Source organism: Cibotium barometz, chromosome 58 (genome assembly GCF_041138505.1).
Source record: "Cibotium barometz isolate CiBa-2024 chromosome 58, ASM4113850v1, whole genome shotgun sequence".
Taxonomy (NCBI): Eukaryota; Viridiplantae; Streptophyta; class Polypodiopsida; order Cyatheales; family Cibotiaceae; genus Cibotium; species Cibotium barometz.
In genome coordinates, this window is record NC_141103.1 from 36,598,170 (window position 1) to 36,614,859 (window position 16,690).

A 16,690-nucleotide genomic window follows, 5' to 3' on the forward strand; every position below is an offset into this window, starting at 1 on the left:
CACATGGAGTGGAACCCTGGCTGACTCGTACCAATTCTCCACTCCAAGTCCTACACCTTCTTGTTCAGATGCCCACGTGGCATCCAAGTGCGGGATGCGCGTGACACAACAAATAGCATTTGACTAGCTGATGTCAACAGCAATATGATTACTTCATGTCCATGGTGTTAAAATATGTACATCTCTATGTGTGGAAACAAGTTTTGTATAAAGGGCATCAGCCCATTTATACACGTTGTGGCTGATCTATTTACAATCAGCCAAGTCCATGGAGCCAATCGGCCAACTCCCACTCTTGCCTATATAAAGGCCTCCCTCCCATTGTTGTAATCATTCATTCCCAACACATTTGTATTGATGCCCCTCTGCTTACTACCCCTTGTAACCTCTTTGCTATAATAATTGAACTTGATCATTGCCTACTCTCTCTTTCTGACTTTCTCTTCTTCCTCAATTGTGAACACTTCTACATGTGCATACTTTCACATGGTATCAAAGCTTTGCGATACCAAGTCACTACCAATCTTTTAGATTTTGATGACTTAAGCTCCCTCATATTGGAAGAGGAATCAATCCTCATGACACAAGGTAAGTTCAAGGTTTTGTCTCTTGATCCAGATCATGCCTTAGCATCAATGCAGAAGAAGATTCGGAGTCGGTGCTACTCGTATGGAAAGAAAGGACATTTGTCTGAGGACTACATGTCCAACAAGGAGGACAAGGGCAAGGGCAAGTCTTCATCCCAGAAGAAGAGCAAAGACAAGACACAAGATAGTGATTCAGATGCTTCTAGTGGCTCATCTAGGGCTCCCAAGAAACTTTCAGCCCGGGAGGACCAAGATGGTGTTGTTCTCTAGTTATACAGATAGTTTCTCTCGATGTGCTTCCTATCAAAGGAGGCTTGTGGTGGACAAGAGAGGGGGCTATCAGCAACTCCTCATTTTTGGTGCATGGGACACGTGTTGGAGTTTCAAGCATAATAATCTAGCAAGTAAAGTCCAATTTTGATAGCTATGGATCGGTTGTGTTCCAAATTCACTGCTTGGTGTGGCAAAAGCTATGGAATGGATGTGTTCCAAGTTCATTGATTCAAGGTTTTTTGGGAAGTGATGTGTTCACAATCCACTGTTGGGGTGAATGGAGTTCACTGCACACTTGATGGAATTCAAAGCCACGTAGTTTTCTTTGGTGTAACAGAAGCTATGGACTAGATGTGTTCCAAGTGCAATCCATAGCTTCTGCTTGGCATAGCAAAAGCTATGGACTGTGTTTCAAGTTCATTGATTCAAGGTTTTATGGGATGTGATGTGTTCACAATCCACTATTGGGGTGACTGCAGTTCATTGCACACTAGTGTGGGAATTCGGACCCATGCAGATTTCGTTGTTGTTCAAGGTGGCATTTGTGTTTTGAAGCAACAAGTTGGCAAGTGCATCTTCCGCAGTGTATTCAGTATCCGTCCAGTACTAGGGTACCCATGGTCGCATCTGCTTCATCAGTTTTCTTCTTTCAACATTTGCACACTACGAGCTGCAAAGGGGGTGTTAAAATATGTGCATTTGTATGTGTGGGAACATGTTTTGTATAAAGGGCCTGGCCCATCTATTGTGTTCATGACTGATTTACTTGCCGTCGGCCAAGTCCATGGAGCCAATCAGCCAACTCCCACTCTTGCCTATCTAAAGGCCTCTCTCCGACTGTTGTAATCATTCATTCCCAACACATTTGTACTTTTGCCCATCTGCTAGCTATCTACCCCTTGTAACCTCTTTGCTATGATAATTGAACTTGATCATTGCCTACTCTCTCTCTCTCTCTCTCTCTCTCTCTCTCTCTCTCTCTCTCTCTATTGTGAACGCTTCCGCCTGTGCATACTTTCACACATGGAACTAGCTGACAAGTCGGCCAGTTCACTAGTCCTAAGGCCTATAAAAGGTGGTGCTTTGCTCATAGTAGGGTATCTAATCCCCCTTTTGGGATAAGTCATTTCCTTTTGGGCATGCCTAGGATTGCCAAGATATGTACCCTTTTTGTACTTTATGAATATACTAAAAATACAACCCTCTCTCTCTCTCTCTCTCTCTCTCTCTCTCTCTCTCTCTCTTCTTTGCATTCTGTATCTGAAAGTTGCATTTGAAAGGTGTTTAAGGCTAACAGAAGACAGAGCTTCTGTGCATGTGACACTAGTGTTGGAATGGATTCTTGCCCTCCTCCTCACACTGCCATGTGGCAATCTATTATCCCATAGCGTGGGTTGGGGTCAACTTAACCTCTCTATATAGGGCAAAATGCCCATTGGTATCTGAAACTCGCGGTGGGTACCTGGGGGACTAGGGCCTTTGACACACTTGTTGATACCATCAATGCATATTAAAACACTTAAACATGGCCACAGCCTTAACATATATCCATCATCACTTTGCATGAAACATAAAGCTAGACAAAACATCCACAAATGCTGAAAATGGAGCTTGCACGTGTGACACCGCATAGAGGCCAGAAGCGGACCCCCCCCTTGGAGTATTTTATTACCCAAGGAGAATAATATCATGTACAAGCTTTGAGGGCCTTACTCTCCCCACGGGAGATGTCGGATTATCCATATACAAATGCCATAACACAGCCCAACACGAGGCAACCGAACCGGAACAAACACAGGCTGTAGAAGATACGAGCCAACAATATAATCCATATACCTCCGTGTGGGTATTGATTCTTGCCCAAAAATCATGGGTCTTCAGCAATAGAGTGTACAAGGGTTGGTACAACCAAAACAGTGGCTGGTATAGCAGGTACAGTTAGTACAATGGCTTCAGTATTCCTTCGTGATGAAAGCCTCAAAACAATCCCCAACAGCCGGTATTCTTCATGGGCAGCCTGAGAGAGAGAGAGAGACAGACAGACAGACAGACAGAGAGAGACAGAGACAAAGAGTAGCCATCCTTAGGGCAGCCTGTAACGGTGGTAGAGGCTAGTGTGCAACAAGAGAGCCTCTATTAATGAAGAGAGAGGGCTCCAATTTATATATTTGGGCCTCCCATGAGCTAAAATGGCAAAAGAAGGCTACAATGACAAGTGGAGAGCCACACAATAGCTGAAGTGACAAGTGGAGAGCCACACAATAGCTGAAGTGACAAGTGTGAGGCCACTTGTCTCACTTTGATCCACTTTCTAACAAGTGTCAGGCCACTTGTCTCACTTTGGTCCACTTTCTTGCCACATGTCCCAATCTAAGAGATGGGTCCTTCCATAAACTTCATCTCTAAAAATATCCCAACTGGTAGACATTCTGTCATAGACACTTTGCCAACTCTTGGTATCTGCTCAATTCCAAATGTAATGACGCGAACAGAATTTCCATCGGAGTCGAGCCAAAAATAGCAACTCTCCTAAATTTTAGGAGTGTGGTCCTTTGTATTCTAGGATAATCTCCCATTCCCAAAAGCTTGTACTTTCCAAATATTTAGACATCCTTGAGTCCACCAAACCCTTTTCATACTGGGAAATGTCCAAGCTAGTGACATTCTCCCCAACTTCTTAAAAGTTGTCGCAACTTTAAGCTTGAAGCCATATATCCAAGATATAATCATGTCCCGTCAAGTGGGCGAGACAAGACAGTCTCAAAAATCCAATATAACTGAGGAATCCATGTCCCAAAGAAATCAGTGAGACTAAATAAGTCTCCATAATACCAATATCAAAATCATTTCCCAAAATAAATCGGCGAGAATTCCATGGGAGATATGCTAGACACAAGCACAAGAGCCAATTGTGTCTCAATCACCAATATTAATGAAAATCACCAACCAGGTGCTAAGACACTTAAATAAGTGTCATGCACAAGAAACTAGTGCCTCGCACAGAAACATGTGCTATGCACACAAACTGGAGCCATTCAAGAGCACAAACCATGGTGACAGAAAAGCTAGTTCTCCATAGTTCTAGCAATCCTTTCTCTCAATCCCAACAGTTCCCATGTTCTCCCATACAGACCCAACTCTGATACACAAGCATGGTGTGGAAACAATGAAACACTCACTCCACAATCGCAATACGAATCCACATGTATGGTGGAGTGTTAATTGAATTGCCCTCACACAATCCCAACATGAATCCACATGCATGCTGAGATGAACAATGAACCTCTTGGCCTTTGTATGAAAAGATAGTGATTCTAATATGGCTTTAAAAAATAAATAAATCCATGTCCCAAACAAATGGACGAGACAAAACAGTCCCGTAAGTCCAGATATCATAATCATGTCCCAAGTAAATGGGCAAGACAAATCAATCCCATAAGTCCAGATATCATAATCCATGTCCCAAGTAAATGGACGAGACAAATCAGTCCCCTGCCAACAAGACATCGGTCCACATGACCCTTGGCATAGACGTAAGTGTCCCATGCCAACCACGCGTCATGTCCACTTTACCGCTTGCACTCCGTGTTGGTACTCTGACCACACACCTTGGATGAGAGGTGGGCTCAGGTAACAAGATAAAACAATCACTCGCAAGCATAGATAACCTGGTGTTCCATAAGCATTTCTGCTACACATAGTTTTTAGGCATTTCAGCCACCAATAGTTTATAGGCATTTTGGCCACCAACTCACACTACCCTCTCAAGTGCCCATGTTCCCTGCCATCTGCTCTCTATTGTTCCACCCAGATATGCTAGAAACAATCTTCAAGAGAGCACGTAGGACAAGAGAACACTACACACAAAATGTTGTGCTCGACACTACCCTCTGAAGTGCCCATGTTCCCTTCCATCTGCTCTCTATTGTTTCACCCACACATGGTAGAAACAATCTTCAAGAGAGCACGGAGGACAAGAGAACACTACACACGGTATGTGAACCATGAGTTTTATAAGTCCAATGCATCCCAAATAAAGGGAGCCAAAAAGAATAATCCATAAACCTGAGGATGGATCCAAATCCCTGGAAAAGAAGTCTAGGAATCCATAGACCTGTATACCATAACTTTTACCACACATACTCCATGCTAACCACACACCTTGAAGTAGAGGTGGACTTTATCCATAAAAGCATTATATCCATGAGATATCCAAAGATTTCTTCTCTATAAACTCGGACAGATTCGTCCATTGAAATTTCTTGTGAAGCCCAATATCTATATAAATCTCATCCAAGAAAGAAATTTCCATAGATATAATCCATCCTAATAAAGGAAGCCATAAACAATGTTTCCCTGAAACCATGTCAAGGCAAACAACACCACCTTTCTCCTTGCATGGCTATACAAGGGTTAGTGAACATCAAAAACACTTCATAGCAAAAGCACTAACTTTGCAAACTCAAAGTATACTTAGCTTTTGTTTGCCAGGTTGGTCATGAAGCCAAAAGAAATATCTCGTCAACCAGTTGCTTAAGATATCCCGAGATATGTCTCCATATAGCTTGCCTGTAAGCTTGATAATATAATCCACAATATCCATATGGAAAGAGTGCTAAACGTGTGCACATAAAGTCAACTCCATACTTCCTAGATAAATTCTATGAATTCATAAATCCTTAGACCAACAAGCTGTCTACTGCTCATGCTCTTGCTTCATAAGCTATGAAGCGGTTGGCTCTTAACAACAATGATGGTAAGTGTGGTCCCCACTTGAGATCTTTTCTCTCCCTTATTGATAGAAGGAAGCCTCCACTTCCAAGAAAGCCTCTGCTCTGATACCAATGAAACTCGCAGCAGTGCCTGGGGAACTAGGGCCTTTGACACACTTGTTGATACCATCAATGCATATTAAAACACTTAAACATGGCCACAGCCTTAACATATATCCATCATCACTTTGCATGAAACATAGAGCTGAACAAAACATCCACAAATGCTGAAAATGGAGCTTGCACGTGTGACCGCATAGAGGCCGGAATGAGCCGACCCCCCCCCCCTAGAGTATTTTATTACCCAAGGAGAATAAAATCATGTACAAGCTTTGAGGGCCTTATGCTCCCCACGAGAGATGCCGGATTATCCATATACAAATGCCATAACACAGCTCAACACGAGGCATTCGAGCCGGAACACACGCTGTAGAAATGCCCAGCCAACAATATAATCCATATATCTCCGTGTGGGTACTAATTCTTCCCCAAAAACCACGGGTCTTCATGCAATAGAGCTGGTACAACAGGTTCAGCTCTCCATTGAGCCGGTACAATAGATACAGTGGCTAGTACAGTAGGTACACTGGCTGGTACAATTGGTACAAGGGCTAGTACAACCAAAACAGTGGCTGGTACAACAAGTACAGTTGATACATAGTCACAAGGAACGGGAAACAGGGACGGGGACGGGGGACGGCCATAAGTAGGGAATGAGGACGGGGGAGGGAACGGCACTCAAAAAATATTTTTTTTATGAAGTTTTTCTACTCTACACTTATTCTACTTTGGAAGTACATCAAAATGAGCACAAATTTACATAAAATGGTAAGGTTTTGAGTCATATTAACACTGGATGGTGGCCGATTGTGGCCAGATAGCATGAGACGATTCTGGAGAAGGCTGGCACACTGCCAACCAGGCTACATGCATATGCGGTGAGTTATTATACACCCACTGCATATGGGCTGTAAATTTTGGGTCCATTGCGGCGCGCAGTTTCACACCAACCTACTTAGGGGAAGGTGCGGAGGGGGGCGTGAGCCCCTCTCTGCCGGCCTGAAGGGCCGTTTACGCTAAAGCCTAAACTCCATGCTTGTAGCCTTGTTCTTATATAGATATTAGATAGGCAAGAGAGAGGCAAGGGCAAGTGAGAGAGAGAGAGAGAGAGAGAGAGAGAGAGAGAGGCAAGGGCCAAGGCCCAAGGCCCCAAGGCTCAAGCCTAAAGGCCAAACCTCAAGGCACGAGAGAGGCAAGGGCCAAGGCCCAAGCCTCAAAGGCTCAAGGCCTCCCCAAACGGCTAGAAACGGCCCCGCAAACGGCTAGAAACGGGCAAAAGAAACCACAGAATGGCTCCCTGCCGTCCCCCCACAGTGCCATCCCCCACAACCGTCCCCGTTCCTACTGTCGTCCCCTTCACCGTCCCTTGTGAGGGACGCCTCCAGGGGGGACGTCCGACCGTCCCGTGCCGTCCCCGTTCCTGAACCGTCCCGACTCGACATCCCTCCGTTCCAATAGTCCGTCCCTTCCGTCCCCTGTGACTATGAGTTGGTACAATGGCTTCAATATTTCTTCGTGATGAAAGCCTCCAAAACAATCCCCAGCCGGTATTCTTCATGGGCAGCCTGAGTCCCGACTCGACATCCCTCCGTTCCAATAGTCCGTCCCTTCCGTCCCCTGTGACTATGAGTTGGTACAATGGCTTCAATATTTCTTCGTGATGAAAGCCTCCAAAACAATCCCCAGCCGGTATTCTTCATGGGCAGCCTGAGAGAGAGAGAGAGAGAGAGAGAGAGAGAGAGAGTAGCCATCCTTAGCCTGTAACGGTGGTAGAGGCTAGTGTGCAACAAAAGAGCCTCTATCCAATTTATAGATTTGGGCCTCCCATGAGCTAAAATGGCAAGAGAAGACTACAAGGACAAGTGGAGAGCCACACAATAACTGAAGTGACAAGTGTGAGGCCACTTATCTCACTTTGGTCCACTTTCTAACAAGTGTCACGCCACTTGTCTCACTTTGGTCCACTTTCCATAGTTACCACGGAACGTCGTTCCACCTTCTTGGAACGTCGGAACGCCGTTCCAGGCGAAGGCACGTTCCCGGAACATCCCGAAACGTTTCGAATTTTTAATTTTTTTTTTAGTTTTACTTGCAGAAATGTATGTTCATGTCTTGGGGGAGCAAATATTATGAAGCATATTTGGCTATCCGTATACAAAAAGTTGCATTTTTTTGTGTCATATGCTGACATGTCATATGATGTGGCGTTCCGCGACGTTTCCGATCCGCTCCCGTTCCCATTCCACGGTAACTATGCCACTTTCTTGCCACATGTCCTTCCATAAACTTCATCTCTAAAAATATCCCAACTGGTAGACATTCTATCATAGGCACTTTGCCAACTCTTTGTATCTGCTCAATTCCAAATGTAATGACGCGAACAAAATTTCCATCGGAGTCGAGCCAAAAATAGCAACTCTCCTAAATTTTAGGAGTGTGGTCCTTTGTATTCTAGGATAATCCCCCATTCCCAAAAGCTTATACTTTCCAAATATTTAGACATCCTTGAGTCCACCAGACCCCTTTCATACTGGGAAATGTCCAAGCTAGTGACATTCTCCCCAGCTTCTTAAAAGTTGTCGCAACTTTAAGCTTGAAGCCATATATCCAAGATATAATCATGTCCCATCAAGTGGGCGAGACAAGACAGTCTCAAAAATCCAATATAACTGAGGAATCCATGTCCCAAAGAAATCAGTGAGACTAAATAAGTCTCCATAATACCAATATCAAAATCATGTCCCAAAATAAATAGGCGAGAATTCCATGGAAGATATGCTAGACACAAGCACAAGAGCCAATTGTGTCTCAATCACCAATATCAATGAAAATCACCAACCAGGTGCTAAGACACTTAAATAAGTGCCATGCACAAGAAACTAGTTCCTCGCACAAAAACATGTGCTATATGTACACAAACTGGTGCCATTCAAGAGCACAAACCATGGTGACAGAAAAGCTAGTTCTCCATAGTTCTAGCAATCCTTTCTTCCAATCCCAACAGTTCCCATGTTCTCCCATCATTCCCAACTCTGATCAACAAGCATGGTGTGGAAACAATGAAACACTCACTCCACAGTCGCAATACAAATCCACATGTATGGTGGAGTGTCAATTGAATTGCCCTCTCACAATCCCAACATGAATCCACATGCATGATGAGTAAACAATGAACCTCTTGGCCTCTGTATGGGGAGATAGTGGTTCTAATATGGCTTTTAAAAAATAAATAAATCCATGTCCCAAATAAATGGGCGAGACAAACAGTCCCATAAGTTCAGATATCATAATCATGTCCCAAGTAAATGGGCAAGACAAATCAGTCCCATAAGTCCAAATATCATAATCCATGTCCCAAGTAAATAGGCAAGACAAATCAGTCCCATAAGTCCAGAAATCATAATCCATGTCCCAAGTAAATGGGCGAGACAAATCAGTCCCCTACCAACAAGGCATCGGTCCACATGACCCTGGGCATAGACGTAAGTCCCGTGCCAACCAGGCGTCATGTCCACTTTACCACTTGCACTCCGTGTTGGTACTCTGACCACACACCACCTTGGATGAGAGGTGGGCTCAGGTAACAAGATAAAACAATCACTCATCTCGCAGGCATAGATAACTTGGTGTTCCATAAGCATTTCTGCTTCACAAAGTTTATAGGCATTTCGGCCACCAATAGTTTATAGGCATTTTGGCCACCAACTCACACTACGCTCTCAATTGCCCATGTTCTTTGCCATCTGCTCTCTATTGTTTCACCCAGATATGATAGAAACAATCTTCAAGTGAGCACGTAGGACAAGAGAACACTACACACAAAATGTTGTGCTCGACACTACCCTTTGAAGTGCCCATGTTCCCTTCCATCTGCTCTCTATTGTTTCGCCCACACATGGTAGAAACAATCTTCAAGAAAGCACGGAGGACAAGAGAACACTACATAGGGTATGTGAACCATGAGTTTCATAAGTTCAATGCATCCCAAATAAAGGGAGCCAAAAAGAATAATCCATAAACTTGAGGATGGATCCAAATCCCTGGAAAAGAAGTCTAGGAATCCATAGACCTGTATACCATAACTTTTACCACATACTCCGAGCTAACCACACACCTTGGAGTAGAGGTGGACTTTATCCATAAAAGCATCATATCCATGAGATATCCAAAGATTTCTTCTCTATAAACTCAGACAAATTCGTCCATAGAAATTTCTTGTGAAGCCCAATATCTATATAAATCTCATCCAAGAAAGAAATGTCCATAGATATAATCCATCCTAATAAAGGAAGCCATAAACAATGTTTCCCTGAAACCATCTCAAGGCAAACAACACCACCTTTCTCCTTGCATAGCTATACAAGGATTAGTGAACATCAAAAACACTTCATAGCAAAAGCACTAACTTTGCAAACTTAGCTTTTGTTTGCCAGGTTGGTCATGAAGCCAAAAGAAATATCTCGTCACCAATTCTTTAAGATATCCTGTGATATATCTCCATATAGCTTGCCTGTAAGCTTGATAATATAATCCACAATATCCATATGGAAAGAGTGCTAAATGTGTGCACATAAAGTCAACTCCATACTTCCTAGATAAATTCTATGAATTCATAAATCCTTAGACCAACAAGCTGTCTACTGCTCATGCTCTTGCTTCATAAGCTATGAAGCGGTTGGCCATGCTTAACAGCAATTATGGTAAGTGTGGTCCCCACTTGAGATCTTTTCTCTCCCTTATTGATAGAAGGAAGCCTATGCTCTGATACCAATGAAACTCACGGCAATGCCTGGGGGACGAGGGCCTTTGACACCACTTGTTGACACACTTGTTGATACCATCAATGCATATTAAAACACTTAAACATGGCCACTGCCTTAACATATATCCATCATCACTTTGCATGAAACATAGAGCTGGACAAAATATCCACAAATGCTAAAAATGGAGCTTGCATGTGTGACACCGCATAGAGGCCGGAATGAGCCGATCCCCCCCTTGGAGTATTTTATTACCCAAGGAGAATAAAATCATGTACAAGCTTTGAGGGCCTTACTCTCCCCACGGGAGATGCCGGATTATCCATATACAAATGCCATAACACAGCTCAACACGAGGCAACCGAGCCGGAACACAAGCTCTAGAAATGCCGAGCCAACAATATAATCCATATGCCTTCGTGTGGATACTGATTCTTCTCCAAAAACCACGAGTCTTCATGCAATAGAGCTGGTACAAGTTCAGCTCTCCATTGAGCCGGTACAATAGATACAATGGCTAGTATAGTAGGTACAATGGTTGGTACAGCCGGTACAAGGACTGGTACAACCAAAACAATGGCTAGTACAGCAAGTACAATTGGTACAATGGCTTCAATATTTCTTCGCGATGAAAGCCTCCAAAACAATCCCCAACAGCCGGTATTCTTCATGGGCAACCTGAGAGAGAGAGAGAGAGAGAGAGAGAGAGAGAGAGAGAGAGAGTAGCCATCCTTAGGGTAGGCTGTAACGGTGGTAGAGGTTAGTGTGCAACAAGAGAGCCTCTATTAATGAAGAGAGAGGGCTCCAATTTATAGATTTGGGCCTCCTATGAGCTAAAATGGCAAGAGAAGGCTACAATGATAAGTGGAGAGCCACACAATAGCTGAAGTGACAAGCATGAGCCACTTGTCTCACTTTGATCCACTTTCTAACAAGTGTCAGGCCACTTGTCTCACTTTGGTCCACTTTCTTGCCACATGTCCCAATCTAAGAGATGGGTCCCAATTGGTAAACATTCTATCATAGGCACTTTGCCAACTCTTGGTATCTGCTCAATTCCAGATGTAATGACGCGAACAAAATTTCCATCGGAGTCGGGTCAAAAATAGCAACTCTCCTAAATTTTAGGAGTGTGGTCCTTTGTATTCTAGGATAATCCCCCATTCCCAAAGCTTGTACTTTCCAAATATTTAGACATCCTTGAGTCCACCAGACCCCTTTCATATTGGGAAATGTCCAGGCTGGTGACAGTATCCCCTCAACCCCCACCTTTATTGGTGGTCTCATGGCTTGTTCGATGGAGCCTTCTTCTACGTGTTGCGCCTCCATTTGCTTGGTATTCTGCATTCTTTCATGGTATCAAAGCCTCATCGGTCCGTGCTCGACATCGGGCTTCACATCTGAGCCTCCTCGGCTTTTGCTCAGCTTCGAGGTTCGCATCCAAGGGGAGTGTTGGAATGGATTCTTGCCCTTCGCTTCTCACGCTGGCATGTGGCAATCTATCATCCCACGTAGTGGGTTGGGGTCAACTTAACCTCTCTATATAGGGCAAAATGCCCATCCCACCTTATTGGTGGTCTCATGGGGTGTTCGATGGGGACCCAACCGGTTGATTGCCGCCTTCTTCCGCGTGTTGCACCTTTGTTTGCTTGGTGCTCCACGTTCTTTCAACCAACAGAGCAAGTTTTCGTATCACCTCAACGAGGCTGTTGAATTGGAGTTGGACAACCAACTCCAAGAATTGTTGCACAATCAAGATTCATACATTCCAATGTGTCTCCTTTTGCAATGCTGATTCTTTTTGTCAAGAAAAAAAATGAATCTTCCAAACTTTGAGTGGTTCTGAATAAGTTGACAATCAAGAGCAAGTTCCCAGTGCCTTGGATTGATTATATCCTAAAGAGACTAAATGGAGCCAAGGTGTTCTCGAAGCTTGACCTAAAAAGTGGATACCACTAGATACGAATTGTCGATAGAGACATCCCAAAGACAATCTTCCACATTGAACAAGCCCACTACGAGTTTGTGGTCATGCCCTTTGGTCTAACAAACACCCCGACAACATTAATAGCATGATGATGCGCGTGTTCAAAGACTTGATCGAAAAGTTTATCTTCATTTTCTTGGATGACATACTGGTTTTATCAGCTACAACCTACAGTGGAGCAACATGACATTGACGCCAAAAAAGTGATGAAGTTGCTAGAAAGCAACAAGCTTTATGTCAATGAAAAGAATCGGAGTTTTATTTGTTTAGGCCAATCCATTGAGCAAGAAAAAAACCGTTTTCTACATCTTATCTACACAACATTGTATCAAATCGTGATGCCAAGTTTACCAATCATTTCTAGAGGGCATTGTTTGATAATTTTGGTATTAAGTTGAATTTTTCCAATGCATTACACCCACATACTGACGGCGGCCAGATAGAGATTTACAATAAATTGGCATTCAATGTGCTGAAGTATCTACTGTGCTAGGGTTTTGAGATTAGAGAGAGAACAAAGCAACAAAATTCTAACACACATTATACACAATAGCCCTAAACTATTGAATTGTATTACGTACAAGAAAATGTGCTACAACTGATTTTGAAGTACAAAAGGCGACTGTGGACATTGACCACAATTCCCAGCCCAATGCTCGGCTCTAGTTTCCCCTTGGCCAGCCCTGTCACATGGCACTTGTGCTTGCCACATGGCACTTGTGCTTGCTGCACCTACCTATGGGCTGCCCACTGGGTCTTACGCATGCTGCCCAACAACTACAGGCCAGCCACGTGTGTCTTCAGGTGAGGTGTGTCACGTTGAAACCTGCACCAATTAATTTGGTGGCATGTGGAGGGGCAATTTTGACCCAGTCAAGCCCCTGAGCTCGTGTAAACTAGCGTGGCCAAGAGACAAGGGTTGCACGTATTATGTAATTTTTAGGGCATTATTTTGAACCTACAAATGACTGGCCAAGTAGTATTAGTCTGAGAAGAACGTTGCCTGTGAATAGCAAGGTTTGACTGTTTGATAAGCAAGCCCCAGCCCTAGATAAGCAGCTAGCGACCCGAGTTCAACATGCCCTATGCAGCTAGGAGCATGCATGAGTGGTTAACGCGCTGCATTCAAAAATCCAAATCTTGTCCGGATATAAGCAATCATTGTAAATTTTCATTCGTTCAGTTAATACACAATATAATAGGTGAATCTCTTCCCATCTTGTATATTTTCATTCTTTCAGTTAAATATACAATAGAATAGGCATGTGTATAGCATTAACACAAACAATTCAGCCTACATTCTCAATTTTTTACTGTGCACACACAATCATCATTAACTCGAAGAATCTCAATGCCCCGATTATGTGCCAAAAAAACATGCTTTCAGACATGACCACTGCACTCAGCAGGGTGTACTATGAAGAAGCTAAGTGACCAAAGATAGAGCCAGCATTTTCCTTTTATGGTTGTGCAGATGTGCAGATGATGCAAGATGTTCGATGATAACTAAGTGCATTGAACATTTCACATTACTTACCACTCGACTCGCTTCACGATTTAGAAAAGGCAAACAGGTCTCGCTGTAGCTGGGAGTCCCACTTTTTCCAGATTTCAGTCTCCTGTTCCGAATATATTTCTCTAAAAGTGCTTTTACAAGAGCCTTCTTTGATCCATAAGCTGAGAATGAGCTTTCCTTCATAAGTTTACCTCTGCCAGGTCTTTGAGAACGATGTGCATCTTGTAATATCTCATGTTGAGAACTTCTCAAGATGGGACCTGGCCTCACTTGTCTCTTATAAATATCCATATCTAGCCTAGTGCAACTTCTTGTTTGCAGATAGCCAGCCCTTCCATGACTCACCTGTGTTGAGAAAAGAACCTGCCCTTGACTGCGCTTCCTCTTCCTCTTCCTCTTCCTGAGACTGCTGCACACCCAGCCTGCTTTGCTGTTCGACCCTACAGCTAGAGGAATGTTCTCTTTCTCATGGACATCAGCCACAAAACTGCGCTTCTGGTGTTGCAGCCCTGTCCGTTCACATGAATTATTCAAGAGCATATTGACTTTACTACTGCTTTCTACTAGTTTTAGCTTTTTCGAATCCTTTGAATCTGTGGCGTATTCCCCACAGAAAGGGCTTGGAAGAAATGAACTGGGACTTCTAGACCAGAGATTAATGGCCGCAACATTGGCTGATTCATCATGTGCTCGGTGCTCTCTGTGCGTCCTGAACTGGAGATGTGGAAAATACTCTAAGCGAGGGCTTTCTGTGAGCGGAGAAGCCCAGTTGTACAGTATGGGATTCGGAGTTGAGGTACAAGGTTTGAGCCAGGAAACCTTCTCGGCTACCACAGAAAGCTCTCCCCCACGAACAAGATTAGCAGGAGACTCGCAGTTCACTATGTCTTGAAGCAAAACTTCACGAGGAAAAACACAGACCTGACTAGCTTTGCTACTGGGGCTCTCCTGCTGCAAAGCTCTGTCAGAAATGCTGCATATGCGCGCGCTAGACGGAGGCTCAAGTGACGGGATGCCATGGATCTGCAAAAAGGTCGCACCCTTGTGTTGATTTGTGCCAGAAATCTTTCGGAACCCTAACGACGGAACGCCACACAGACGCCTTTTGAACTTTCGGTAGAAGAACTTTCTGAGCTGTGTGACTCCCTTATTCTGGCAAGGCGATTTTAATTTCCGGGTAAAAGTGGTTGAAGACGCCGTGGCTTCTTCGTCGTCAGGAAGACTTGGGCTCTCAACGAGGCGAGAGAGTTGTATGTCGCTCTGCAGAGAAGAGTCTCCAGCAATTGGCTCATCTTCGACTGTTGTGGCGGGTGCCGGAGCTATGGAAAAATGCAGCTTCTCTGTGCTCATCTCTGCAGCAGGAAGAAAGCATGAAACCCTAAAATTTGTTTGCTTGGAAGTGAAAACTCATGGCGGGAAAATCCCCTTCTCTCTTGGTGTCACCTTGTGTAGAATTCAGATCTTCCTCCTGCTCGGCCTGCTTCAGGTTCTATTAGGCTTCAGATTAGGGCTAGGGTCAGGGTTAGGGTTAGGGTGAGGGCCGTGCTCCTGTCTTTGCCTGTCCGAACACGCGCCAAAATAACAGTTCTGCTGGAGAAGAAAAACTTGACCCATCGCACCAAGAGAAACAGAAATAAGCAGGGTGAAAGAGAGCTTCAAACCCCATAGCTTCCCCCTTCCCTTCTCATTTCGAACCCTTCTTTCGAGCGCCAATTTGTCTCTCTCCTTTCGAAAAATAAACATAAAATGGGTAGTGTCAGAAAACCTGCAACTTTTACCTCCAAATTGTAGCTAGATCAAATTTTGAATCCATTTGACCGTGGAGTCACGCATTCTAAAGGCGCCCAAAATGTCCAAGTACACATTTGCAATCCTTAGAGCATTGAGACATATGTGGGTGGACAAAGCTAACACAAGGTCTCTCCATGACTACAACGTATCTTTGTTTGACCCTTTTGATCATGGGGTTGTCCCACACGGTCATTCAAAGTGTCCTCCCAAGATGAAACGTTGCTAGGTGTGAACAATGTGAAGCTATCTATAACTCCCCCAACAGTCTAGACTCACTAGTAATTTGTATCACATGCTTGCCCTTCAGATGTGTGTGGAGCTACCATTACACGTTGGCCCAAAATCGAGTGTGACGCACTAACCTATCACTACTAGACATCGGGTCCAAGTTGCAAAAGTATAGATAATGGTGTACTGCAAAAGTATAGATAATGGTGTACTCCTGCAAGTATTTGTTGTATTTTAGCACCCCCATATCATGGTTATCTCCACAAGCCTCCTATACAATGACTCGTCCACCAAATTAGAAGCATCTTCTAATAAACAAATTTACTCACCCATGTTGAATGCCTTATCTATCTTCCCAACATAATCTTGATGAGAGATGATGACTATTGTCAAGCTTTGATCCTCAAATAGAAGTGCATTTAAGTCAAAGATCTCCAAGCATCGATTGCACTTGTCATATGATTTGTAAGAGAATACAGCGATACAATCTGTAATGTATGCAGGAAACACTCATAAGTAGGACCTTTCACATCATAAAACTTGATCTCAATTTGGTTTCAATAATAGATATGAAGAAACACTATTGTATTCCTAAAGTGATACAATAAATGGCTAAGCCCCACTATTATGTTCGTATGAAGGGAGCTTTAATAATTGATCTAGAAATGCTAAGATGCAAGGTAGTATGCTATAATAGATAGGTTGGCAGATAATTG

At 43.7% G+C, this 16,690-nt stretch overlaps 1 protein-coding gene across 3 annotated transcripts in view; it reads right to left on the reverse strand.

Annotated features, from left to right (window-relative positions):
- LOC147606229 (uncharacterized) overlaps positions 1–15,729 on the reverse strand; it is a 105,951-nt gene extending 90,222 nt beyond the window's left edge. Inside the window, exons 1-2 of one of the 3 annotated variants that reach the window (XM_086792368.1) lie at positions 15,399–15,690; positions 13,977–15,307 (exon numbers count right to left, since the gene is read on the reverse strand). In XM_086792368.1, coding sequence (XP_086648494.1) covers positions 13,977–15,305 — 1,329 coding nt within the window. In that variant the 5' untranslated portion in view covers positions 15,306–15,307; positions 15,399–15,690. Of the gene's footprint in view, positions 1–13,976 lie in introns of all 3 variants that reach the window. The other 2 variants (XM_086792367.1, XM_086792369.1) reach the window with 2 other exon arrangements.
- Positions 15,730–16,690: the final 961 nt, after the last annotated feature.